At 39.8% G+C, this 27,965-nt stretch overlaps 2 protein-coding genes across 12 annotated transcripts in view; one reads left to right on the plus strand and one right to left on the minus strand.

Moving 5' to 3' along the window:
* Positions 1-1,934: 1,934 nt before the first annotated feature.
* UTP18 (UTP18 small subunit processome component) lies at positions 1,935-11,451 on the minus strand. The gene is made up of 14 exons (XM_075770805.1): positions 11,089-11,451; positions 10,739-10,866; positions 10,542-10,637; positions 9,792-9,871; positions 9,475-9,560; positions 8,705-8,830; positions 7,650-7,824; positions 7,210-7,310; positions 6,325-6,415; positions 5,876-5,999; positions 4,801-4,975; positions 4,000-4,142; positions 2,735-2,794; positions 1,935-2,065 (listed from the first exon to the last, which is right to left on the minus strand). The coding sequence occupies exons 1-13, from the start codon at positions 11,392-11,394 to the stop codon at positions 2,770-2,772; spliced, it is 1,656 nt and encodes a 551-aa protein (XP_075626920.1). The 5' UTR covers positions 11,395-11,451; the 3' UTR covers positions 1,935-2,065; positions 2,735-2,769.
* A 143-nt stretch (positions 11,452-11,594) lies between these two features.
* Positions 11,595-27,965, plus strand: part of MBTD1 (mbt domain containing 1) — a 36,095-nt gene continuing 19,724 nt past the window's right edge. For 7 of the 11 annotated variants that reach the window (XR_012838279.1, XR_012838280.1, XR_012838277.1 and 4 more), the window contains exons 1-6: positions 11,595-12,123; positions 13,854-13,901; positions 20,266-20,467; positions 21,609-21,748; positions 22,602-22,716; positions 22,810-22,895. Coding sequence is in view for 5 of the 11 variants with exons in the window: in XM_075770803.1 (XP_075626918.1) it covers positions 12,103-12,123; positions 13,854-13,901; positions 20,266-20,467; positions 21,609-21,748; positions 22,602-22,716; positions 22,810-22,895 (612 nt within the window). In the remaining 6 variants the exon portion in view is untranslated. The remainder of the gene's footprint in view (positions 12,124-13,853; positions 13,902-20,265; positions 20,468-21,608; positions 21,749-22,601; positions 22,717-22,809; positions 22,896-27,965) is intronic. The other 4 variants (XM_075770800.1, XM_075770801.1, XM_075770802.1 and 1 more) reach the window with 4 other exon arrangements.

Below are 27,965 nucleotides of genomic sequence, written 5' to 3' on the forward strand. Positions count from 1 at the left end.
ACAGCAAGAATTAAGGTATTTAGTACAAAGCTGAAACATTCTTGTACTGCTGTGCACCCCGTAACTCAGTATAGAGCATTTGCAACTTACATTATAGAATTTGCAAAACTAAATGCTTAATCTCTCCTTCCTGACACTATCTGAAATCACTTGCAGTGATACAAGAGTACACAGCACCTCAGTACATCTTAAAACACATTTGCTCTCCTGCTCCATCCAATCTGGACCTCTCACAACCAGAATTCAGCAGGATGGGCAAGGAAGAACATCAGGAACTGTTGTGTTTATGCTAACTAAACAAGTCCAGGAACCCATTAATTCTCAAGTTCTAAGTCTAGATGTGCTAATGACTTGCTATATGGCTTTGAATCACTGGATTTGGAATTTTTTTTTTTTTTTTTAATGAGTAAAGTGGAGAAGCACATACTGTGCAAAGAAGGGCACAGTCTCAGGACAAGCAGATTAAATGGTATTAAAATACTTCACAGCTACTTCAGAGAGATTTGGTAAAAGACTTAGTATATTTTAAAATCTACCTTTTTAGAAGTATTTCATTTAAAATTATTTAATAGTTTTGTGCATAAAATCACACTACTTAAACCTCCCTAATGGTGAAATACAGAAATGTTTAAAAAAAGGCGAATTGTGTCGATAACCACGACCAAAACCTCACTTATCAGCAGTGCTGCCACAGGACAGGCTGCTCAGTAACATGAAGCGGTCAAGTCTCCAAATCAGTGATTAGGTGCTGCCCTCTAGTGAAGTCATAAACCTGTTTCAGCATCTACATTTCTGAAATTCATCAAAATCTCAGTCCCAGCCAGATTTTATGCAATTTGTTTGTAACAGAAGAGCAAGCAAGCATCTTAAAGTGAGCTTATGATTTAATTTTACTCTTCCATTACTAGGGTCTTTACTTTAGGTTCAGCACTGCACTAAGGTTAAACACTGTAGTCAATTTAACACCTCCAGAGCATATTCTGCTTTTCCTCCAAATTGTGAAATCAAGTCCTCATCTTACAATGAATCACTGTCAAAGCCATTTTAAAAACCCATTACTTCAGAAAACACATATTCAGTATAACAAGAATTTAACAATAGGCTCGTGTATTTAGAATTTTTTACAGTGTTCTAGAATTAGCTTTTACTGTGCTCAGAGTACCTTTTTGTAATGCCGCTTTCACTGAAGGCTTAATGATGTCACTACTGGCTACTGGAGCACCATGGTCCTTGATGTTACTGCCCAAAAAGCTCCTTCGTGGACAGATGTATTGGTCACAATTTATTCCCAAAGCAGTGTTTTTTATTGTAGCAGATTCCTAGTCACCTTTTTGTTCATGTATTTAAAAAGAAAGAGGTGGACACTTCAGGAACAAAGCGATCAGAGGTGCGGTATTTGGAATCAGATGAAAAACCAGCAACAACAACTGTAAAGCCGTCCGTGCTCAGTGACCCTAATGGTATGAGAATTTCACAATTGATTTAAAAACCAGCAGAAAGACTCTTTCTTAAGAATTGAACCCACATTACATACAGTTGTTTTTGTGACACATAGGAGGCAGTAAGCACAACTGAGGGTGGTGGTTCTCACTTTTTGGTTTAGGCTATCCCTAAGCTGGCCTATTAAGTGGGGCTGAACTACCACACCTCTATCAGCAGGGTTTCAGGTTACTTTGCTCCTCCAGCCAGCAAAATGCTGTTTCCAATGCAGCCTCAAATGAACCTGGCTGATGGAAAAGCTCAACCTAAACACATGGAGCAGAGCTTACAGTTTACACAAAACTAGTATTTTCTGTTTCAGCATTGGAACACTTCATATGCTCATAATAACTAAAGACATTTAAGCATTTCTTGAAGACATTATCTTGAATGCTAATGCTTAAAATCTACTTAGTCATTTGCTTACACAAAACATTGGAAAAAGTTGAAACAACTTGCCTGGAAACTTTTTATTAAGAAACAACATTCAAAACCACAGATGTTATATTAGTATTTTTGAATTTCCATACCAAATAAAAAACTTGTTTGATTTTGTCAGTGTACTTGTATCTGCAGGTTACAACACCTGGGGAAAGATCAGTAGAGAGAATTTTGTTAGTATCTTCCAAACATTTAGCCATCACAAACTTTTATTCAAGCTTCACATGCAGAAGACATACCTGCTTCCAGTCTGAATGAGTTGACCTTCCAATCATTAACACATTTTGGGTCAAACAGAACTACTGTATTACTGTCAAGGCTACAGGCCTTCCCAGTTTCCCAAGAAGAGGTTAAAGTGTACAATAAAATTGTATCTGCACACAAGCTACCCTTCAAATTTCAGTAACTTATGTAATCTGAATTTGCAATTACGCAGACTTGTGTGGGCACACTTGCATGACTTCATAACAGGATCAAGCCAAGTATCTGCCAGCCTACAGCTGTTTTTAACCACACTGCCTAGGAGTTTGATTTAAATATATTCAGATTTTTAAAACTGTTGTCAACAGCACTGAGCAGAAGTTTAGTTGAACTACCAGCTCCCTGCAAAAGTATTATTAGAAAAGCTAAGACTGATAAGACAAGCCTGACTCTTGCCCATCACATGGAACCTACTACATGAGTGATCCAGACAGAACAGTTTCCTATTACACAGTACGAAGAACTTGTTGCCATCTATAAAGAGGTGGAGGTAGCAAAATGAAAATAAGGTTCCTCAAGACAATGTTGTCAACAGTTCTAGTGCTACTTTTACCTTGATTACTGGTCCATTTTCTCCTGTATCTTCTTTTAAAAATCTGAATAATGTTTCAGCCTGAAGAAAAAAAGTTGACACAGATTTAAAACTTTTCAGTAACTTGTTGAGTGAACAACACAAAAAAGCAACAACTATTCAGTAGTGCCACTATGAGTACTCTTAGCTAATCTGAAACATAGGTGCAGCAAAAAATAGCAAATCATCCGCATGCTAGATTTACTTGAAGTGTCATTATAATATGCAGTTCACATTCAAATAAAGGACAAATCACAAGACTTATTCACGTTTTCAGACTTGTCTGGGAGTCTTTTTGTAAATGCTCTCTATCAGACTTTGTAAATCATTAAAATCTCACATTGAAAATACAAATTTTTTTCAAGTATCACATAAAGTTACTTTGTCTAAAGAAATATTCCTGCTCTGAGTTATTATCGCTCCTTACCCCTGACCACACCAGCAGAAAAAACTACTTCTCCCACTACTTCTCCATTCTCAGAAAAAGGCTAAAGTTAAGCTTATGCTGTCAGACATCAATCACTGAGTTCGACTTCCACATTAAAACTAGGATTTTAGAATGTAACAGTAAGCTGCCAAGAGAATACATCTATTCCTATGCCCTCACAACAAACCATGACATCTTGCACCACGCACTAGCCAGCATGTGCGCCAAGCCTTGAAACCTCACCGAGCTGGAGCACTGATCACAGAAGAGTTGGGGCTGGTAGGGACCTCTGGGGTCACCTGGTCCAACCCCCTACCCAGAGCAGGGCCACCCAGAGACAGCTGCCCTGGACCACGTCCAGACGGCTTTTGGGTGTCTCCAAGGACAGAGTCACCACAACCTCATTGAGCAACCTGTGCCAGTATTTAGTCACCCTCCCTCCAATGATGCTACTCGCCCTGCCTTTACAACTAGAGCAAACCCACACCAGATACAGATGTTAACACAGATCTTCTCTTAATCCTCTGAACTACTTTTTTTTTTAATGGGGAGAGCATCCAGCATCTGGCTTTTTACATCCTACTTATTTCAGAAAAGGACAATGACAGTTTTGACAGGGATGCCTGCAGCAATGCCTATTTTATAATGAGACAACAAACAACGCTCATTCTCCAGAAGGGAAAGCCAGCTCCGCACTCAGTTAAGTCATCAGGTGAAATTCAGATCACAAAGTCAAACCTTGTAATTTACCAGTCATCTGTCCCATCTTACAGAATATAAACATATTATCTAGGATTAATAAACCTAACTTAATACGTACCTAAATAATAAAGCTTTGCCTTTATTATTTGCTACAGAGAAAAAACCACTTCTGGGAGAAAAGTCCATAGATTGAGCAAGATAAATCTGTTTTCTTCTGAACACTGGGAAGTTTGAGAACACAGTATATGAAGGAATGTGTACCTGTTGAGAAATAGGCCATTAGTTATAATCATTAGGAAAAAGCCACTAGAACTCAAATTAAAATAAAAATTTAAAATTGAAGGTCAACGTTAAGTTCAAATGTTCAGTTCTATTCCGATCCTACACCACTCGTATATAGGGCTTCTACTGGAGAAACGAGGTGCAGGGAACACACTATGAAACCAGTTATTGGAATTCATTTATTTTTAAGTAATTACATCTAAGCAAGAAAAATAGGCTTCCAAGCCCTCAGATTAATTCAATAGTTCTGCTGTTGGCCAGAATTCTGACAAGGCTGGCAAGATTTTGAATGAACTAGGAAAAACACCACACAGTAAGACCATTACAGTTAACAGCTGCTGAAAAATTCATATTTGTTGCCAAGTTATATTTACAGCACTGAAATAAGGGCATTTTAAAAAGGGAAAACCAAAAGGTAAACTAGACCATAAGATGTTATTTTCAGAACAACTTCCCTGAAGAAAAAAAAACAAAAAACATTTCCTTATAAATGTACGGTATCCTGTACATGTCCTGATCATCTTGGTCTAGCAAATTTTCCAGTATACCTATCTGCTCAATATCAGTTTTATTACGTCACCAGGAACATTTTTGATCAAGATACAAAAAGAGCTTGCAGTAAAGAAGCTGAACATACCAATTTGACAGCCTCATCAGTTTCACGGGAAGCCACTGCCAAAATTTCTGTGGTGGGATTGAAGGTCACACATGTAGCAGATGTAACTAGGTTCATTATGGCTTTAACTGGTTTAGGATGGTTTTCCTTGAGACAGACATCAGTAGTATATAAATTTACGACTCCAGAAGCTGACCTATAAAAAGAAATTAAAGACTGTACCAAGAAGTAGCATTTACAGTACATATTACCTTGTTATCTATAGCCACCACTCAACTAAAAATGAAATTTCCAATTATTTACTGGAGTTTGTAACAATATTTTCTTTGGAGCTTTATTTTGCTTTGGAGTCTGTAACAATATTTAGTAGAGGGGTTTGGTGGGGGTTTTTTTATTTATTTGAAGAGACACACAACTGTGGAGAGCCCTGATAAGCCCATCTCTTTCACAGAATGAATTGAAAGCAATGAGAGCTTGGTATCAAAAGACTCTGAGATAGCTTCAAGGGGGTTTTATTTTTTTTTATACCCTGTAGAGTAAGTCCACTTAAAAATCCTCTTCTACAGTGGGCTAAGAAAACGCACACAAATGTACTTAAGTATTTGCTAGTCTCATTTAAAAGAATTGAATACAGTAGCTGAAGTTGCATCTCAGCAAGTATACTTGGAGAAACACTTTCAAGTTTGTGGCTTTGAGCTGAGGCATCTTTTCAAATGCTAACACATATATCACATGAGCGAAATTAGGAGTATAGGAAAGAGAACTAGAAAAGAGGGAAGGCCCTGAATTGACATTTGTACTATAGAATTTGTGATTTCAGTCAGTATGATCTCAAAATTAACTGCTAAACCCATATATGGCAACAGTAATACACTAGGAGTGATACTGGTATAAAGTGTGTTATGGTATTTTACATAGACATAGGACAAATTAAATGATTATCATAAAACAGGCAACATTCATCTATTCACATCTACTCTAACCTTATTAAAACCAGACTTATTCCATGTTCCTATACTCTCACCAGCCACCAGTAAGTTTACTGAAGAGCTTTCAAAATGAGATAGGATAAAGTTATGAAATCCAAGTCACTTACCCACATGCCACATACTGGTTATTTTTTGAAACAGCAATGCACTTTCCTTCCAAAGAACCTTCATCTTCAAATTTGTGTAGACACTTTCTGCTTCTCACATCCCAAATGAAAACTTCGCCTTCCTCTGGTTGCAGAATAAAGTAGAAGATTATAGAAGCCATATATACAGAACACATTGCTTGTCTATTTTGGTAAAATAAATTTCATTAGATGACAACTATTAGCTCATTTACAACTATCAAATTCAGGGTATTTAAAAAAAAAACCCAACACTAAAGGCATACTAAAATAGTTAACGCCATTCTTTAATGAATGGTCACTTGGTTGTATTTTTAGGCCAGATACTGGCATAAAGTCTTTTAATTATTTTTGTAAAACAATAAATGATTTATAAAAACTTATGCAATTTAAATAGAATTACGATCAGCGCTGTTAGAGAGAATACTTACTTGAATAGCTATATATTTTACTGCTGTCTGGAGTGAAAGCCGATGCAGTACATCTTCCATTTACCTTCATAGTGCTAATCAGTTCCTTTGTCTATAGGATGAAGAACAACAATGGTGACAATGATTCTGCCAAAAATCTGTAGGAAAGTTGTTTCCATACTCCTGTCCCATAAAAATCTTGAGCATCAACATTTTCAGTACCTGCAGACCAGAGCACAAGCTGATGCTCGTGAGTCCACAATCAATTTATTATTGCACAACCACAGTTAGTTCAATAAACATACATTTGCTCCCTCACTGAAGGGTCTTCATTATATAATGGAACTGAACTTTCTTTAAAAAGTATTTTTCCTCATAAAAGTTTAAAACAAATCCAGCTGCCACCATATGACATTTTAAAATTTAACTGAAAAAATTCTATACGCAACATGAATCACCGTAGATGGCATGATTCATGAACACGGTACACCAGCATGCACTAGCGCTATTCCCAAAAAAGCAGTCCTATATTTCTTCCGCCCCCAGATGCCAGTTTCCATGCTGAGGCCATTCCTTTTGCCAGCACAGCATTCATGCAATCAACTGAAATACAACACCGACATAAAACTTTTTCCAGTGACAGCTTAAAGAACCCATGAAACTCTGGCCTTACCTCCACCAGTCCCAAAGAGAACTGCATAGTCAGAAAATAATTCTCAGACACCCCAAAATAATTTTCTAAAGCTACCATTAGTTGATTCAGCAGCTCATTTTTAAAGGCTGTCACTGTATGCGTCATACCTTTGTTTCAATTGAAAGCTAGATTGCTTTTCAGATTAAATATAAGCAAGCAGACTCAAAAGGAAAAAGGTACCAAGAAACTGAAGCTACATGAAGAGAAATTACCTTCATTGACAACAAGTAAAGGTAACCTGAAGTTCCAGTTACAAGCATAAATGATCCATCTGGAGAGATTTCGAAGTCTCTGAGAAATCTTTCCTCCACACCTTTAAAAAGAGATTCAGAAGTTCAAATTGGCATAATTTTTTTCTTTTTCTTCAACAATCAGAGGATGATGAACATGGGTAAGACCTGACTCCCACTTCAGCTTTTCATTTCTGTAATACACTGTCACAGTAAAGCTACAACTCAACCTTGTTTATGTGTGACAATTAACTTTTAACATCCCAAACTAAAGCTAAAGGTACTTGAGTAAAGATCCCTGAAAAGTTAAAAACAGTTCATCCAATAATTCCCTGCATTTCCTTTTAAAGCAAATTCATATGTCATCTCTATTTGGGACAGCTTCAACTATGCCCAGACACTTAAAGTACTGTAAAACATACCTCTTACTTTCTGCATAGGAATAATACTTCCACTCATCATGTCATACACAAAGAACATTTTGTGGTGAGTACCAGTGGCTATAACTTGTTCTCCATCGACACTGAAACAAGCCTTATAGACTGGAAAACTCTCTAAATAGATGCTCTGTATCCTTGGATTCCTTATACCATCAACCTTCAAAAAAGAAACCAGATCATCATATTAAGGAATGTATCAAATACTTTTACATAGAAATTTCACCTCAACTAGCCAGTATGAGAGACCTAAGCAGTAAGAGGTACACCAGTTTGATGCATTAATCTCTTCCCGTCTTCCCAATCTGCAAATAGCCTGGCTTTTGTCTTCTTACCCCATATATCAAGCACTCCCCGCCCTCCGGGATATACTTCACACCTCTCATTCTTCTGCTGTCCTGCCCATGCTTCGTTCAAATAATCACTTCTATTTCGCTTTTCTAAACGGAAAGGTTTGCTTCATATTGTTCTTCCCTGCAGCCCTGTGGGAGTGTCAAATTCATCTTGTGTCTTTGACCACCTCACTGATACTGGGCCATGTTGAAAGTTCCTAAATAGAGTTTTGATCTTTAGTTTTCAGAGGAGCAGGGCAAGGTTGAGTAGCTCCCTGCTGCAGTACAGTCTCCCCACCCCCAAAATGCTTTCTCAGCATTATTACAGTTTTAAATGAAAGTGGACTGCTCCTCACACTATAGACTTTACAAACAACTTAAGAAAAAAATATTTAGTCCTCATCACTGCAAACCTTAAAACCAAACTTTTAAAAAAAATCTTCAACTAAAACCTGATACAACTAAGTTTGCCCATACTCTGCAAGTCATTGGTATGAAGTTACAGATGAAAATTTCTTGCAACAAGATACCTTTAACTAAGCAAGTTCCCTTGTAACCACAAACATTACAACCCCTGTGAGCCCACCATCACAGGAAGAGAGAAAATTCTATCGTTCCAGGCTATCTTAGGTATACTTATTGAAGAAAAAAAAAAAAAAAGACTCTGCATTAGTGGCCATTTACATAGTATATATTGAAATTCTTCACCTGAAAGAGTGACACAGATCGATCACGTCCAGCAGTCATGACTACTTGAGCAGATGGATGAAACTGCACAGTTGCCAGTTTTCCATTAGCAAAACGTTCCTGATTCGCAGGCAAGCAGGTGCTCATCTAGAACACAGAGCAAGCAGTTCAAAAAAAAAGCAACTTCTGTATTATTGCTTATGCTGATGAACAGCCAGTTTAATAGCTCTTTATTCTGCAAGAGCAAGATCTCAAACTCTATGATGAACTTTTAGACAGCATGACGTAAGCAGAACATACGCACAGTAAGTTTGGTAAGTTGCTTCAGTACAGCAGTGTAGATATAAGATAAACTAACTAGCCTTTCTACTGCCTTTGAAATTAATAGTCTACATAAAGCTAGTTGGATTCTGACTTATGTGAATTAGCTGTAGAAGACAGAGTGTAAGAAACACTCATTTAAGGTTGTCACTTTTCAAAGACCATTTCAGTAGCCTCAAAGTTGTGGGAGAATCCCACCCTTCCTATGCAGAAGTGAAAATCCTACTACAAGATGCTACTTTAGAGTACATAAAATAGTTCTTATGTGAAACAATACTTCTCAATTTATTTTTTCATGCTTGCATGATGTGAACTATCCAATTTGTCCAACTGTTTACTCTTTAGAAATTCCAGTTACAGAAATGAAGAAGAAATTCATATGATCACTAATTTTACTGCCCAAATAGAACAAATAAGTCAAAGTGGGCATATGGGTCACACTGAGGTGGAAAGACAACACTTGCTTTTACCTTCAAAATACCTCTTGGCAGGGACTCTGAGTTTGATATGAAATTGCCAGTCCTGCATAGCAGATCATCATCTTCATCACTGTCACCTAATTAAAACAAAGCACATTGAAAGGGTTAACTCCACAAACACTCCCACATGAAAACCTACAAATTCCTGAAACAAATTAAATCAAAGCACACTGAAGGAAGGAATAAAGCTGACTTATCCAGCGTATTATCACACTACTGAAACTGAGAAAACAAAAAATAACTATTTTCTAAGAAGCTGAATAGGGAAACACAGAAACCCTTATTAGAATAGTAATGGATTTATTTACTATCACTTGCAGTCCTTTTGGATTTCTTCCTGTTTCCTAACTCAGCCCAGGCAGGAACTCCTCCCATAGCTCGCTGAAACCTAGCAAGAGAAGAGGGAGAGGGGAGGAGGAAAAACAAACAACCAAACTTTTTTGAGAAAGTAATTTCCTTCTATGCGTTAAGTACTTTAGAAGACATAGTTACAATTTTGCAAGATTACTTGCACTTAGAACACTATGTAATTTTTTTTTTTAAATTTCACTCAGCTTTCTGTGTTTTGCTGACTTCCTGAACGTGAAACTAAAGCAAAATTGGTGCCAAACATTAAAGCACTCTTCTTTGGAGTGATACGTGCTAATACCAAGAAAACCCAAACACATCTAAAGATCTGGTTTGCTATCTGACTATGTTCACATCTCAGCTCATTCTTATATACCACATTAAGTATAGTACGATACTAAGAATCTTCCACCATTACATTTACAAAGCAATGTAGCACTATCAAAAGTTTCTGGTACAACTCTCTAGAAGACAAATTAGTTTGTGCATCTCTACTAAAACAAGCATTAAACAAATTAGTCTAGACAATGCTAATGCACATTTTATTTACTCTTCTTAGTATTATTTTGGATTTTAAAATACTGCAAATACTGTAAGAAGTAATAGTTTTAAACAGGCCACATGAATACCGGGCGGTAAACATCTGAATGTCACAGAAACGCATCTTATCTCATCATAAAGTTAGCCACAACAATAGTAATGAAACTCACTGTTCTTCGAGTCTTCTTTTTAGCTTTTTCTTAGTAAGTGTCTTCTCAGCATCACTTTTCATGAAATCTCTCCTATACCTATGGGTCATATCAACACTAGAGGGAAAAAAACACACAGAACAGGAAGATCAAACTGAAGCCACTTACAGTCACTCTTAAGTGTGACACGTAATTCCTACCTCCAAACTGGAACTTACTTTTCCTCAGCTTCATCATCTTCATCCACCCAGGCTGGCTTTTTTGACAAGAATTTACTTTTTGCTTCGTTTTCTACTTCCGAATCACTGGAGTCTTTCCGCAGACTTTTCCTCTCTGTAGCCTTAAGCTGAAAATAACCAAACAGGCCGTTTTAGCCCAGCCACGGATCGGTGGAGGGAGACGACAGACACGGCGCGGAGGGAACAGGCGGGGGCAAGGAGCCCGAAGCAAGCACCAGCCCCTGCTCGGGGCCGCGGAACCCGCCGCCTCCCCGCGCTCCCCTCCGGCGGGGCTCGGGCCTCAGGAAAGGCCGCGGGGCAGGAGCCGCCCGCCGGGCCCACAGCCCTACCCGCTGGGGGCCGGCCAGGCGCTGCAGCAGCTCGTCCTCCTCCGCATTGAGGCTGTCGCCGAACACCAGCTCCTCCAGCTCCCGCTCGGCGCCCGACGTACGGGAGAGTGCCTTCAAGTGCCGGGCGCGGCGAGCCGCCTCCTCCGCCGCCTGCTGCTCAGCCGCCGCCTGCTCAGTCGTCTCCGCGCACGGCTGGAGCCGCTTCGCTATTTTCTTCGTTTTCCCCAGTTTCTTCACTTTCTTCTTTTTCCTCACCGCCGGCGTACCGGCCACCGCCGGGCCCGGGCGAGGCGCCGGGGGCTGCATCGCTCCTCAAGGGGCCGCCGCGCGCCGGAACCGGAACGCGTGCCACTAGCCACGTGACTCCTAATATCACCTTTCTTGCCCCGCCCCCCGGGATGATAGGCTGGCTCCGCTGCCCCTCCTCGGCCCACGTGACTCGGCCAGCCCCCCAGGCCCAATAAGTTGTCACGTGATCTCCTTTCTTTGCCTTCCTTTCCCCTCCTCCTTCTCCGCGTTCCATGTGATGCGGCGCACGGCTGGGCTGCTCCATTGCGCGCCCAGAGGGGTCCACCGCCCCCTGTGAGAACGAGCGCTCCTCACTGGCGCCCCAGCGGCCTCTCCGCGCGTGCCGCCATCCACCGAAAGACAAAACGAGCCGCGGCGGGGCTGCTTTTCTCTCCCAACCTTTGCCCTGCCGCTGAACCCCCCCGTTTCCGAATGGTTTTTCCCAGAAGGGGTACGGCGAGCGAGGAAGCCCCAAACAGCTGGGAGCCCAATGAGGGCGCGCGGTGGGCCGGGCGCCGCGCATGCGCAGAGGCGTTATGTTAATGTTGTTGATATTCCGGCGCAGGGAGTTGGGTTTCTTTCTCCGGCTGAGTGAGAGGCTGAACTTTCCAGGCCGCCTCCTGCCCCGCCGGGCCCGGCCCCTCGCAGGGGGAGGCGGCAGGCGGAGGGGGCCGACCCGAGGGGAGGGGGCAGAGGCAGCGGGCGTCTCCTGCCCATGAGGGCCTGATGGAAAACACAAAGGACCTGGTGAGTACCACAGCCCTGGGGAGGCGGCAGCCGCGGCGGGGGGCTGCCCCACTGAAGGGGCGAGCGGAGCTCCCGGCGCCTGAGGGGAGCGGTGGGGTGGCCTGCGGTGGGGTGCGGGGGGCAGCCTGGGGTTGGGGGGGCTGGTGGCTGAGCGGCCCCCCTCGGTGCCTGTGCCGGGGGAGGCCGGCCTCCGCCGCACCTGTGTGGGAGGGGAGCGGCCCCAGCGCCCTCCGGCTTTTGGGGGGGGGGCGGCACGGTGCGGCTCTGCGGGGGGGGGGGGGGGGGGGGGGGGGGGCTCCGCCGTGCCGGCCTCCCGCGGGGTGCGGAACGGGGCTGGCTGCGGGCCGGCTTTCTGCGGAGTGCTGTCGCGGAAAGTTTATTGCGGGCAGCCCCGCGGAGCCGAGCCGTCCCGCGGAGTGGGGGCAGCCCGAGGCGGAGGGCCCCCCGCCCCCCCCCGGGGGCCGGTGCAGGCGGGGTGTCGCGGTGGGAGCCGTGGGGAGCCGTGGGTGGGTGCTGGCAGCGCGGCAGAGCCTGTCACCCGCGGAGGAGCCGCGGGCACGTGGAGGCGGAGAGCGGCGGCTCCCCCTTTGTTGTGATCCCGTCTGCGGGGGAGCGCTGCGCTCTGCCCCGGCCTTCCCGGGCTGGGCTTCGGGTCTCTTCCTTCCTCCCCTTCGCTTTCCTGCCCGCACTCGGGGTCGGTAGTGAAGACTTTCAGATTCTCTCGTTCTGAGCGATGCAGGCGTACTCGGATACGCTTCTGTTAGTGGTTCACTGAAGTGCTGGTTTTTCAGCAACTTCCTCTTATAGCTAAAGCCTTTAAGGTTTAGTTTTCCAGTCGTGTTCGTTTTAAGTGCCGTAGAGTGTTCTTTAATGTTAGCACTTCAAAAGTTAAAGATTCTCTGCACCTAGTTCCCCCCCTCCATATAACTTTTGTGACTGTTAATATTGTGACTTTGTTCTTAATGCGAGGAGCAGTAAACCCGTGAAACCAGTTTCACTTTCAGGTTGTTGCTGGAAATGTTTTAAAGTGTAACGATTTCTCTCCAGTGTGGCTTTAAAAAAAAAAAACCAACAACCTACTGCAAAGCATATGCTGATTATGGTAGAAAGTACTGCATGTGAAAAAGTAATTAATTTTATAATAACGATTTAAAACGTGGGTGGCAGCCCTTGTGATTTTCACATCTAAACCCAGTTAAAACTGAAAGCTGCAGGGCAATCTTCTGTATTTTAAATTAAGGTTTTTTTGCAAGTTGGAGAACCTGCATTTACTTATTCGGTTTTTGTATTCATTTGTCACAGTCTGATTTCAACTTGTAAGGACTAGAATAAAAGGTCTATGAGAGAGTCTAACCTGGAACATTAAATGAGAACTAAACCAATATATTCCTTTTAAAAAGCAATCAAACTTGGTAGGTTAGTAGTCCTTACTTGTTGCTTGTGCCTAGGGATCATTTTGAGGAAGTGTGTAATGTAAGTTATAGGGAAAGACAGCAGAGGTATACACTCTCCTCTGTGGAAGTTGTTTACGCCACAAGAATAGTTTAGGTGTTGTTCTGGAGGGTGGCTTGTGCATGTGCAAAAGGCTTGTAGACTGAAAGTGAGAATTCTCTTTATTGTGGTTCCCTAAAGAGCTAGATGAGTGTGGCAGTAATGAAAATATGTACAAAAGTTCCCTCTCATGGGCTTTCGTTTCTCTTACCTTCTAAAATTTGATTTAATTTTGCAAGGCTTTTGATACCTTCTGCAAACTACTACTGCATACCTTCATTTCTCAGGTAAGTTGGTACACTCTGGGCATGTGTGATATTTTGCTGAATCTGGCTCTGAGCACATGGAATGAATTCAGGTGTTGAAGACTTTGGTTTTGGGTTGCTGTTGTTTTTTGGGGTTTTTTTACATTTAAATTGATTTTTTTTTAATGGTAACACAGTGTTTAAAGTGAAATATTTGCCTCTTCCAGACAGTCCTATAAGGGCTTTGTAGAAACATAATGGAGTTTGTAAGAGATTTTCAGTTTTCTCAAAACTCAGATATTTCACATATTAATCATCACACACCCCCTCCAAAATTGCCTGCTAATTTGATATATTTTTTTATGAAAGAGTCTCCCCTCTTGTGTGAAACCCCCTGGGGAAGAGGCTATGGACAAAACCATTGGCAAACAGCAGAAACTGGCTTCAGACAAAATGCTGTCATACATAGCAAATGAAGAGACAGGAAAAAACATTTCTGTAATTTTCCAGCAGAGATTTTACTTATAATAAGAGTGGAAGGCACATTTCCAGATAGAGGTGAGTTGCTTGTAAAAAACCAAAAATGTAAATCTGGTTGGTTCTGATTTCCAGGAATCCCAAGATGTTTAGCTTTGGGGGTTTTTTTGTTTGTTTGTTTTTAATGAAAGCTGAAAGTATGTTTCCTTTAAATTGGTACCATGTTTTAATTCCCCCCCCCCCTTTTTTTTGTTATGCTATGAGGCACAATTAGACTTCAGTTCCACAGGGGGCAAGCTAGTATTACTACGGCAAATTATTTTGGCCAGCTTACATTCAGAAGAGTTGTAATAAATTAGTTCCGTTGTCTTGTTCCCTAATGCTGACATCCAGAGCTAGAACTAAGCTTGTAGCCTAAAACATTAATGAACTTCTGAAAACAAAAGCTGTGCATCGAATTTAATACCAACTTGGAAGTAGACTCTGGGAAATGCACGATCTGTTAAGGATATGTGATTTAAGTAAATGTGTCTTATCATAGACTCTTGGCTTCAAGGTTGTGGTGACCTCATTGTTGACCTTGGCCTCCAATACCATCTGTCCATGCTTCTGTCATGTTTCTGGGGGTTAGATCTGAATATAGAAAGTGATGCCTATCTGTATAGGTGCTGGTAGGCCTTTGTTAAGCTACAGCTCTTGTACTCAAAGCTCTAAATCGCTGCCTTTGTGAATTCAAGCACGGAATTGATTCAATAGTAGCAACAACCATTTTGAGTGGTTTTAAACCTTTCTCTGACTGTTTTGGGATCATCCCCTTTTGTCCAGGATGCACTTACTTGGGGGTAAGGAGTTTGGTTACTTAATAACAGGATATCTTTTGTAGCAAGTTTTCACCTTCAAAACACTTTCTTGTAAATTTTGCCAATACTTGAGCATAGTCTTCACCAAGACACTAAAGCAATCTCCTGAGTAAGTATTTGGTGTCTAATTAAACATTAAATGGTTTTATTTTGTGTTTTGGTCATGCATTGTTCACCCTTTGTGACCAACTTTTTCTGCTGAAAGAGCAGTTATTACACTCAAAGAATGTATGCTATAACGTGCTGACCAAATTCAACTGTATTTATATAGCACTGTATGTTAAGAGAGTGAGAAACTAGTTATTTTTCATATTTGCTTAGAGTTGTCTTCCTGCTTTTGGGGAAACCGGTTTCCTTAGTTGTATTACTTATCTTACTGTTTGCCTTGTGTAATGGTTAATTAAGGGTATTTCTTAAAAATTCACTGTTGCCAAGTATTTACAGGGAGGAGAGGAAGAACAGGAAAATGGGAAGTTGGGCAGAATACGAAAGCAGTTCTTAAGAGTTCCTTTCTCCACCCATCCCTTCAATAAAGAAAAGTATGCAAGAAAACCCCCAAGCAAATAGTCATTCAGGCTTATTTGCCAGTCCTGCTTATCCTAGACTTGGTATTGCTCTGTCTAAAAATCTTCCCTGTTGAGGAACCAGTAATCTCATTTGGAAAATAAGCCTTAGCCAGCATGCCTAAAAGTTTGTCCTGTGCTTTTGTTTGTGTGTTGCTTCTGCTTAATGTACTAGTAGACTTTCTTAGTAGTGGAGCTACTTAAGGCACTGCCTAAGGTTCTACGTTTTATAGTAAGCCAGACTCCTGCTCCAGTCATGTTTTGCACATAGGCAGGATGCTATTCCCTCATTTGTTAGAAGGTGAAGAAGTGATAGGGTTCAGTTTTGAGGAAAAGACAGCCTCCTCTGCATGATTTTTTTAGTGCTGAATCCAGCTTCTAAGAGTAGGAAACCACTTTTTTCCTTTTATGCCTATATTGTGAAACATGGATTGATTTTACTATGGTTGTAATTCTTAAATCAGGTTGCCACTACTGTTAGTTAGTGAAGGACTGCATTCTCATAGAATGTCTCAAAATTCAGCGGGAACACCTTGCAGGATAATAAGCTGTTCTTGGAGGCTTCCGTTCATAGAGGTCCTGTAGGTACCATGGTTAGGTGTGCCTCTGTCAGACAAGATACTGCTAGTCAGCTGATAAGGCGCACTGCTGCTCATCACTTGCAAGAACTCTTGCAGGCTGCTGCCGTTACTGAAGCAGCTGATTTTTTCCCAGTTATGGTTCTGTTTGAGGTATTTTTTTATTGTCCTTTTGTAAGGATGCCTTTGAGTTCAGAGTTGTACCCCAACTTTTTTCTGTTTCACATGATAGATGTAGTTTGTAAAAGAACAAGACCTCTAAGTTCTACAGGAAGGGTTATTGGAGATTCCACATGTTGTTCACTTCTTTCTACAAATGTTGTGCTTCAACATGGATTAAAAAGAACCTTAGTGGTGTTTATTATCAAAATAGAAATGTTTTGATCTCCTCTAGCAAAATTCCAGCATAAGTATTTGCATATCATCCTCCCTAACTTCCACCTACTTCTATGCACAAAGTACTTTGTAATTTTTTTGTTGCATTACTGTATCTTTTTCGAGTCTCAAAAAACATGTTTTGAATAATTTCCCCAGAATTGTGGTCCAGATTATAACATTAAGAATGTTCTACATAAATTATCTGGCAAACACAGTCATCTTCTGGCAAAAGCTTGGATAAAAATGTTTTATAAAAAAGAAAAGCTGCTGTTGTGAATCATTCATAACTTGAACTGGGGCGATTTGGCCGAATATAAAGTAAATGGAAAGGTGACTTGTTTTGACAGTGTAGTTAAACTCGACAAACTTGATGATTGCTACTTAGGAACTCGTATAATGCTGAAGAATGATTCTCTTAATAGAGGGCCCAACTTTCTATACGGGAAGTGAAAATGTTATCTTTCTCATCTGTGGGTATTTTGGCAAAGAGGGCTTGGCAGTAATACTGAGGTTCTAAATATATGTGATGCAAAAGAAGAACAAAAAAAAAAAGACTCAACTGTGCTGTTGTGGTATCTACAATTGTAATTTTGCACCATGCTTCAACTTGCTCAGAGCAGACTGTCTTCCCTTCTGTGCCACTGGTCCTTCATCTTGCCTCTAACCTCCTGTTTCTTCTTTCACCTTCCTTTGCAGTGGGAGCAGTGCTGGCGTGTGGTTTAGCCGCAGCCGGCAGCTAAGCACTGGCAGGGTCAGGGTGGGAGGAGAATCGGAAGAAGGTAAAACTTGTGGGTTGGGATAAGGACAGTTTACTGAGACCGCGAAGGAAGAGGAAAATAATAACAACACTTACAAAAGAATATACAAAGCGGGTGATACACAATGCAACTTGCTCACCCCTGGAGGCTGATGCCCAGCCTGTCCTCAAGCAGTGACCCCTTCTCCTCCTCCCCCCCTTACATCTGGAGCATGATGTCATATGGTATGGAATATCCATTTGGGTCAGCTGTCCTGGCTGTGTCCCCTCCCAGCATCTTGTGAAAATTAAGTCTGTCCCAGCTGAAAACCAGGTCAGCTGGCTATGGAGTTTCTCTACTGTAGCATGGGGAGTCGGAGGGACTGGGAGTGGGCTGTGCTTCTCTTCCGCTGCTGGTACAGCATTTCACATCTCTGCCAGCAAAGTAACTGGGCAAAGCAGAGCTGCCGCGTGGGTCCAGAGTTCTCCAGTCTGGAATGGAAAAGGAATGTCCCAAGACTACCTTGTACTGCAGCCTCCGCTGAAGGGTTGAAGTCCTCCTTTATGTGGGATGAGGCCCTAATCTCTTAGTGAAACCGGATCAGCTGACTTAGGGAGGATGAGTGAATGAGGAAGGAGATCCTGCACGTGGGCTCTGAAACACTGCTAATATCTGTCTGTAATACTAGAAGGCATCATGGTGTTCTGGTGTTACTGTTGTGAATGGTTAATATGGTATTGCGTTTTGTTTCTTAGCGGAGGCTGTGGTCAGGGAAAGTTAAGTATTGTGAGACGTTAAGGAGTTCATGAAATCTCAAGGAAGATGACTAGTCTTCATGTTCTGATCTGTAAATTATGGGCACTGTTCGCAGAACACGGTATCCATGGCAACGTTGTGCTCAACTTCTGCCTTAATCTACGTGCACGTGCACACACAAACAAATAACTGATCTGGCATCTGCTGGCTAATAGCATCAGTAATGGTGTACAGGTAGGACTTGTTACCAGTGCAGGTCAGGACTAGGTGGGGTTCTGCCACCATGCAGTGTTTCCTCTAACGATCGCGACTGTTACCCTAGCTACCTCAGGCAGATGTCGGTTCCCTCAAGGAGATGTCAAGTTATGCCCTATGCTAAGTTTTGATTGGTTTTAATATAATTTTGAATAGTTGCTGAGGAATGTGTGCATAATTAACATTACACTGATTTTTTGTTGTTGTTGTTTTGTTTCAGAGCTGCTTTAAGTGTTTTAAATTTGTTTACCTTATTGCATAACCTTTTGTGCTTACTGTTTTTTGGTTGGTTTTTTGTTTTTTTTTTTCTTTTAATTGAATGTTAGGATTGGGTCAGTGTGGAAATCAGTTTTCCCTCTTAACTATAAGGAAATCCCTCCATAATAGGATTTAGTCAGATTGCAAAGGAGAATAGAGAATATTACAATAAAGGGATAGCATGGCAGGAAAAGGCTCGGATGAGAACCAACAATGAAGATGTTCAGGCATATACTCTCTAGGAAAGGGATTTGGGGAATTAGTGTGATGAAATCTTAAAGCTATGAATCCAAATGCAATTTAAGAAGGAAAAGTCCAATCATATATTATTATTTTTCTGTCTACAATGGCTTTTAAATAAAATTAGCTCTTGGAAAAGGAAGTAGAGGCAAAGGCTTTCTTAATATTTTTTTTCTGTTTTCTTGGCTGTGCTTCATTCTCCTAACTTGTGCTCTGTTGTAGAATTTTTGTCTTCTCTTTAACTCTTTTATTTCCTCTTAAACTTAGTAGATACTGTTAAAGGTAGTGGAAATACTTTGGAATTTTTTTTAGCTTAATGAGGGCAGCTCACATAGCAGTCGCCTTGTTTCAGTAGAGCTGTGTAAGATATCGATAAAGTGAAAATTGTCACTGTATTAAAATGCATATATTGGATGTGCATCAGGAAAAAAAAGACATCAGTTAATCTATTGTTTATACTTTAATGTCTTTGCTGGAAATTGCTTATCTGTTATGCATTCTTCAAAATTGTATGTTTTTATTAGACCTCAGATTTTTTTTTGTTATAGGCGAACTCTATTATGTAACAAGTTTTCATATATGACAGTGGCAAATTAGTCACCTTTCTATCTTTTAGCATTTATACAGACCCTATTGCCATAGTAACTGAGCTCTTCATAATTGTTAATGTATTAGTCCCCAGAACATCCCTGTGAGGTAGGGAGGTATTCCTGTTTCACACGTGAGAAACTGAATCATAGGGAAGCTGACTGATTTATTGGCAACCCCAGAAGCCAATGAGAGCAGAGATATAATATACTCTCATTTCTGTTCCCATGGAATAAGTGCCCTCTTGGTTGAACTGTCTTTCCTCTGCCCAGCTTTCTCAAATGAATGAATTTTAGTGAAATTGGCTGGAGCCATCTGGAATGTGCTCATTTGCATATAAGATGTGTGGCTGTCATTATTCAGCACATCAGGATTAATGAACTCTGAAGATACCAAGGAAAAGAAATGTATGGACTGCTACTGTGTATTCTCAGTGGATCATGAGAGAGGTTTTTCTTCCTGTATATCACAATACCAAAAATTGGCTGGTTTGGACTCTACTAATACTAATTTAATTGGCAATATGTGGCTCATATCTCTGTGCTGATAGGGCAGTTTGTTAGTATATCTACTTCTGAAGGCTGACTTCGACCTTTGGAACTTTTTAAGCTTGACTTTGAAATACTTGCATTCAGAACACTCTGCTATTCTTTGGGGTTTTTGTTGTTGGGGTGTCTTTTTTGTTTTTGGTGGTTGTTTTTTTTTTTAATTTTTAGACAGAACATACTTCACGAGCAGAAAGGAAAAGACGTGATTCATTCGGGATGTTTGACGGTTATGATAGTTGTAGTGAGGACACCAGCAGCAGCTCCAGTTCAGATGAGAGTGAAGAGGAGGTTGCTCCTTTGCCGTCCAGTCTCCCAATTATAAAGAACAATGGACAGGTCTATACTTACCCAGATGGCAAATCTGGCATGGGTAAGTATGTGCTGCATGGGTACAGAAAGTTTGGTATTTATGTTTTTCAGCCTGTGCTGTGAGTTGTGAAAGTCCAATCCCAAATGTTGGTCCTGATTGAATATGGACCAAAAAAACTGAAGGGTTGGGGTTGGTTTGTTTTGGGAGGGGAGAATTGTTTGGTTTTTGCTAAACTGAAATAAGATAGATTTTGAATCTTGCTGTCAGGAAAGAAATAGTACGGGAACATATGCCTTCCCATCAAATGTGTGTTGTGTATATATGCATATGTATGTATATGTTCTCATGTACATTGTTTCTGTTCTTTGAGCTTTGATGAAGATGTTGGTGTGTACTCTCTATGCTTGGGCATACATTCTCTCTGCCCTTTATGTTATATATACATGTATTAAAATACATTTCTTCCCATAGTTGGCAAACTTGATTACTGCTACTGTATAAAGTCTGTCAGTGTATACCTGTTTGCTACTTATTAGCTGTAAGCGAGCGTATACTGGAAAAAATAAAAAAAGGGAAGATTACTTTTATTATTGGGGAAAAAAATATTTTAGCCAAAATCGTTAGTGATTAGTAGAGTGCTCTGTGGGTAGAATCTTGGTATTGTTTTATTGGCATAAGTTGGTCACATTCTTATTCATTGTGGAACAGCTCAGTGGGTGATGCTGTCGGCCTCTGAAGCTAGAAGAGAATACTGGTGGGCTAGGATACTTTGGGTATACTAATTTATGGTTCAAAAGAGAGATCTGGTTTTATTTCAGGTCGGAAGTATTAAATATTTAGAGGAAATCAAGATTGGCAGGCCCAGATTCAAAGCAGACGTCTCCTTGAGAATCGTGAAAACACAGAAATCGGCTTTAGCTGATTTAGCTGGGTTGTTCACTTCTGCCAGTGGTAAAATTAATAGGGAGCGGAAAGGAAGGAGGCACCCTTTTACCAATGAACTTGAGGTTGTTAGTGTTTCACTGACGTATGTGGTGGTGGTGTTATTTTAAGTTGTCTGTGCAATTCTCTTCAGGGACAAACCCTTTTAAAACTGTTTGGTGGTGCCACCTACAGGACTTTCCTTATGTCGACTTTGTTCTGCATTTTTACTGAGATCTATATTACACTCTTAACATTTGGCTTTTTCTCTCCTGATTAGCTACATGCGAGATGTGTGGAATGGTTGGTGTCCGTGACGCTTTTTACTCTAAAACAAAACGCTTCTGCAGTGTGTCATGCTCTAGAAGCTATTCATCGAACTCCAAGAAGGCCAGCATTCTGGCCAGACTTCAGGTAGCGGTACAGACACCATTTTCTTTATATACTTATTATAGTCTGAGTTTGTAAAGCATGTACACTTGTAAAACTTGCATGATGTTTTAAGATAAGTTTCTTAACATTAAAATTTTTACGATTTATTTTGTAAGCCAAAACTCAAAACTCTTTATCAGTCATGAACAAATTACTTTGCTCAGCAGAGCAAATTCCAGAGAATACTGGCTCCTTATTTCATTTCTGCTGCAGTGTCCCTCCTGCAAGAAAAAGATCAGGAATAATCTTCAGTCCACATATGTAGTGACTTGAAATTCTATGCTTCTCACACCCAAGAAAGTATTTCTGGCTTTAGAGAGCATAAAGGTTTATTTAGCATTGTTGTGTTTTGGTTTTGAGGGTTTTCTTAACTATATAGATTTGCAAAATGGGTTTTGGTCTGTTCACTTAAAATATAAATCAAATAATCATGAAAATATATTAGTAACATTCAAGAAAAGAGATAGAAATGTCAGGAAGTATTGTTATATCCTGTCTCAAACTCATTGCAACAAATGCCAAGAAATTGCAATGGTACAAATTAAAAGTTCTTCCTTTTTACCTGCTTTTGAAAGATATCTTTTTTTCAGGTAAAGAACAATGAATCTATAATGCTGTTCAAGTTGGAATACTAGTACAAAAGTCATCTTTTGGACATTATTTGCTACTGGTTTTTATATTTATTTAATATTACATGTAGTTTTGTGATACTTAGAACAACACAGAATGGAAGTCGACTGATTTTAGTTAAATGTGCCAGAGAGAGGCTACAGACCTATGGAAATTTGGTGATGGGGGTTTGGAAAGACTTTATTTACTTAGCTTTTTTTTTTTGCTTTAGGGTAAACCTCCAACAAAGAAGGCTAAAGTTCTACAAAAACAACCCTTAGTGGCTAAATTAGCAGCATATGCTCAGTACCAAGCAACTTTACAAAACCAGGCAAAGACTAAAGCAGGTAATGGCATATAAATGGAGCTGAAACAAATTCTTGGTAATACAAGATTTGTGGCTCATTAGCAGCTTCCTAAATAAAATAACTTTCTTTTAGCAGCTGTCCCTGTGGAAGGTTTCAGCTGGGGTAACTACATCAATAGCAATAGCTTTACAGCAGCTCCTGTTACCTGTTTTAAACATGTAAGTACTTTTCAATAGGTACTATACTTTTGTGTGTGTGCGTGAGAGAGAGAGAGTCCATGTTAATTCTTGAATTCATTTTTGCAAAAAATTGATATTCAAATATGTTTCATGGCCTTGGACTATGAAACTTATATTGTAAACTGTGCTAGTATGGCTGCTTTTTAGATAGGTATGTTTGGTTTTTTGTCCTTTAAAACCGTTCTGAACACGACCAGTTACTCTCATGGTACATGTTCTCATAAACAAAGAAAAAAGTAAAAGGAGACTCTTAAACACTTGTGAAGCTATTTTTCCTCACATTCAGGGTGCAAAATCATCGAATCCACTACAGAGTATCAAACCAACCAGGTCATGCAATATTGGAAAAAGTTACGAAAGGCTTTTTAGAATGAGTCAGGGTTGCTCCATTATGTTGAACTGATCTTTTGGTTACGTATTTGAATTTGGGGCTTTTTTTTTTAGTCAGCTTCTTCCTGTCAGTTGTGCTGCCAGGTAGTGTAGAAATAGAGGAAAATGAAGGCTTTGTATAAATCTGAAATTAAGAGGTTGGTTTTCTTTGTATGAGTTACAAAAATTCCAAACAAAGTCCTCAGTCATTACAGAATGTAATTAGGGGATGACGAGAATATTTAGCAACATCTATCTTTAATGTCTGTTGAATTCCAATTATTAGATCTTGTTTAAAATATTTTCAGTACTTTCTGTCTCTTAAGTAAAAACTTTATGACGGAAAGTGTTCTCTCAGCATACTTTTTTATTTTTATTTGGTAAATTGAGGTGTTCCATCTTCTTACAAAAGTTTCATTTTGCTCAAAATTATCAGATGAAAATTGCAATCAAAACAAACATTTTGTTTTGTGGAAGTTGTCCGTAAGGGAGAAGAGAGATATTTTCTGTTCAGTTCTGGAATTCATGCTGAGCCCTGTCAACTCATAAATCAGTGGGACTTGAGGGCTTTTGGCAGTTGGCACTTTCTGAATAGCACCCTTTATGTGTAGAGGCCTTAACTATTGCCCAGAACAGAGCCTTGCATTAGTATAGCTTCATGAATTTCTATCAAATTCCATGTGCTTAAGTAAGCATGTTTGCACTTTGCTCTCACAGTTACGTGCATGCTGTAATAAATAATTTCTTAAGTTCATATCAAAAGGCATTGTTTGATAATGTGGGCTGTACTATTGTAACACCAAATGCCTCATGATGTATGGCACCTTTAATTAGGATACAGCTACAATAGTTAGGTCACTTGTAAATTATGCTCTAATATTCATATTAAAAGGAGTTATCTTCCTTTCTTACTGCTTCATTCATTAAATTGAATGGTACACCAATAATGTGAACTGATACAATACTAATGTTTGCATTTTACTTTGAAAATTTTCACTACATGGCAGCAGTGCTACTAAGCCTGAATGTTTCTTTTCTGTCCCTATTTTCCTTTTTTATGCAAGTAAAATGCAACTCCTGCAGTCTCCTTTGGAGATTTTTACTTCTTGGGTGGACATTAGTTAGTGTTACAAGGGTGTGATTTGCACTTAGTTTTACTGTAATTATTTCTTTGAAAAATATATTATTTAAACCAGGCAGAATCTGAAAACACATTAGTAGTCTCTTGTTAGATTCTTCTCTCTTCTCCCCCCCCGTTGATAAATAAAAACCCCAATATTCTTTTGTCTGTTTGGAAAGATTATTTACATTTCCGGTGTACTATATTGCTTTGATTTGTAAAAGTTTGTATTCGTTGATGTTTGTTTACCATCCATGTTATAGATTCTATGCATGTGTTGTGTGTGTCTGTGAGATTGATTATATAGAGCTTATTCTGTTCAAAACAAAAGTCTTGAATTGACAGTAAAATTATGGCATATCTACCCTTAAATTTGTTATTAGATAAAATATGTATATTGTTCTACTGTGTATATCTGTATGGCTATTTAATAGGGAACATTGGTATTTAATATTAAAGAAAATTTAAGGGTTTTATAAGATATGGGACTTGGCTTATCGATTTATTTTTTTAATAACCTGGCATACTTCACTATTTCAGATCTGATGTAATTTTTCCAGATCAGTTTTTTTGCCTGGAGAGTTATTTCCTCTTCAATTCAAGACAGTTACATTTTAGAATTAAAGCATTTAAATCTTGAAATTCTCTCTATCTCTTTCTCTGTATGAGAAGAATTAATTTCAAAGTCTTTTGATGTGGCTTTTGTACTTCCCTGTTACCTTTATTCCAGACTTCAGTGTTGAGTAACACTAAGGACACTCACTAGTACACTCACTCATAGTACAACTATGCCCGCTTTATAGTTCGGTAAATTGAAGTACAGAAGCTGCTGTGGTTTGTATCATATAGGAAGCCTGTGACAAGCCAGAATTACAGTTTGTGCACCTTGCAGCTTGTTTTTTGCCAAATGGCATTAATCAGACACACGCAGCAGTAGCTGATGCAAGGAGGAAACCCCTAAATTTAATATTCTTGATATTGCATTATAGTTTAGTAACATACAATGTGCTCATTGCTAACCTGCATTCCAATTTCATTTCCTTCTAAACAGTTTTTACTTTCTATATTTGCTTTTACTAGCCCAAATCATTCATAGAAATGAAAGCAAATACAGTGCTTTTGAGCTGTTCATCAGTACTGCTTAATGTACAACTTGATGCACAATTAATACTGATTATTCTTTTCCACTCTGTTGCTAGTGAGATGCACAATTTCTGAAGTTAAGAATTTTTTTAGTCTTTCTTCCAGGTGAATTTTATTCTGAGCTGAAATATTTTCATTCTTTTGTGGGTTTTTATTTGCTATTTAAATAGATAAATCGTTTAAGGGAGCATTTCCAGGATTTTACACTAGGTGGCAGTGCTTTGCCTTGAACTTTTTTATTTTACACCATTTTGCACATTGTCTTCTCTGGCATTACTTTTTGTGGGGGTTCTGTTCACACACAAGGTATCAGCATAGGATCCTTATGCTTCAGGAATTGGTAGCATCGCTTTGCCATGAAAATCCTGATTCAAGGCTGAAATGGCAATGTCGGTGCCACCCAAAACTTTCGGAAGCCAATTGTTTAACCCACAAGAGCTTTATTCAGGGAGGCATGTGGGGATATTTAGCCTTTAGGCACTCTAAAACTGGACCTTCCTGATTGCAACTTACCTTGCAGAGAAGGCAGCTGCTGCTCACAGATAAACCCTCCCAAGTCATCTCCTGGAGCAGGAAGCGATGAACCAGATCTTCCCTTGTTTGGGAGTGACATGAAGTGGATCTCTTCGTCATGAGTCTGAAAGGTAAATTTGTTCTTACCTGTAAATTATGGTTCTGCTAGTTCGCACTATGCCAATCCAGACTTCAGAGTTATCCTTCCAGCCAGCACATGAATAAGACCTAACACTCACGTAGTGCTTTGTGAGTTTTTCAAAGCACTGTGCAACATAGATTGATTAATCAGATGAAGACAGAGAAGACATGAAGGAAGATGGCTGTTACAGCCCTGGTTTATCCAGTCTTCCTCCCTTAAGAATATTCCTAATGAGTCAAAAAGGAAAAGATGGGGCAGTATACCAGGTATATACTGTAAGCCATCCCTTCAGGACAGAAATGTTATCTGGCATTTCAGTAGTGATGCTACACAGGATGGCTCCCTTCTTCTGAAGGGTGAGCCATATGGATTGGTGTAGGAGAACTAGCAGAACCACTATTTTCACAGACAAGGACAAATTTAACTTTCTGCTATTTCCCTCTATACCAATCCACGTTCTAGAAATAAAAATTTGTGATATATTCATTACTGGTTGATGTGAGGAAAAGTGTTTTGATATACTTTTCATTCTGAATCAACTGAATAGATGAGCAGGCAGTAAAATATATTTCAGTTAAGTGCAGCTGGATTATGAAATTATTCAGCACTGCAATTTTGGTTGTTTGGCTTCATCTGTATTTCTATACAAGGCAACAAGATTTACTAAAATATGCAGTTTGAGAAGTTTAATTCCCCAATTCAATTCAAAAAGCTACACATGTTAATTTAGAGATGATAGTGAATATGTAATAGGACTTGATTAAGAAGCTGTATCTGCATATTTTGTGTGTGAAAATAAGCCATCATCTTTCAAGTTGTTTTTTTTCTCTCTGTCTGCCAGATGGCAGAAAAGAGCTCTGCACTCTAGACTGGTGTAGATGGGACATAGCAGAACATGAAGAGACCAGGCTTCAAGACTAAGAAACTGACATTCTTGCAATAACTTATTTTTCCTTTAATAGTTCAAACAAGTTTTAAGTTTTGCATGCCTAGCGTGAAATATTTCTACTAGTGAAAGGTATCCCTTTTTAAGAAAAGTTTTTCTTTTTCTGTTGCTAGTTGGCTATTGCTGATTGCCAGCAAAATTCCAGTATTGTGATTTCCAATAATTCAGGATTAATCCGACTTCATAGAATTTTGGCTGACGGCCACAAGTGAATAAAGTTGGAGGCTATTCCCACTGAGCTGTTAAGCTCTCTGTGTTTGCAAAGAGCTTTGTAAATGAGATGCAGCCTCAGGATCTTGTCTGCCCACTGTGGTGCAGAACCAGGGGACCTCTTTGATTGTCTCTGATATCTGGGTAGTAATTTTTTTTCAGAACACCTTAGAGTTGATATGACTAGTGTTCTAAAACACCCCAAATCTGAATCTTTCCCTTGGTGGTGGTCTCTAGTTTAATGTAGAGTGAGTCACTTCCTATTTTGTTACCAATATAACTTCAGTTGAGTAACTTCTGTGGTTTTAGATTCTTCAGCACATTGCATTTCTGGTATCTCTCAATATCATCTTTGACTGTCTTTTCATGATGCTCTGTTCAACAAAACATAATTTTTATTTCCAGTTTCCCCAAATCCTTAATAGTTCATCAAGCTTGTATTTCTTGTTACTAACACATTAGTCTAAGCTTTCAGGACAGTGTGTGAGGAATCTAGCTGTGCATTGCCATTTGGCATGCGTTAAAAAGATGCCATTCAGCCTTCTATTCTTTTTGCATGCTTGATGGAGTGATCGCTTGTAGGTGATATGAAAGCCTGTTCCTCTG

Source organism: Balearica regulorum, chromosome 18 (assembly GCF_011004875.1).
Source record: "Balearica regulorum gibbericeps isolate bBalReg1 chromosome 18, bBalReg1.pri, whole genome shotgun sequence".
Classification (NCBI taxonomy): domain Eukaryota; kingdom Metazoa; phylum Chordata; class Aves; order Gruiformes; family Gruidae; genus Balearica; species Balearica regulorum.

What these genes read in the sequence shown, in the direction of transcription:
- UTP18 (XM_075770805.1), bottom strand. Translation starts at nt 11,394, where the DNA reads ATGCAGCCCCCGGCGCCTCGCCCGGGCCCGGCGGTGGCCGGTACGCCG. An exon ending in CAAAAGGACTGCAAGTGATA is followed by an intron (nt 9,561 to 9,791) that starts GTAAATAAATCC and finishes TGTTTTAATTAG; the next exon opens with GTGACAGTGATGAAGATGAT. An exon ending in TTTACTTGTTGTCAATGAAG is followed by an intron (nt 6,416 to 7,209) that starts GTAATTTCTCTT and finishes TTCATCCTATAG; the next exon opens with ACAAAGGAACTGATTAGCAC.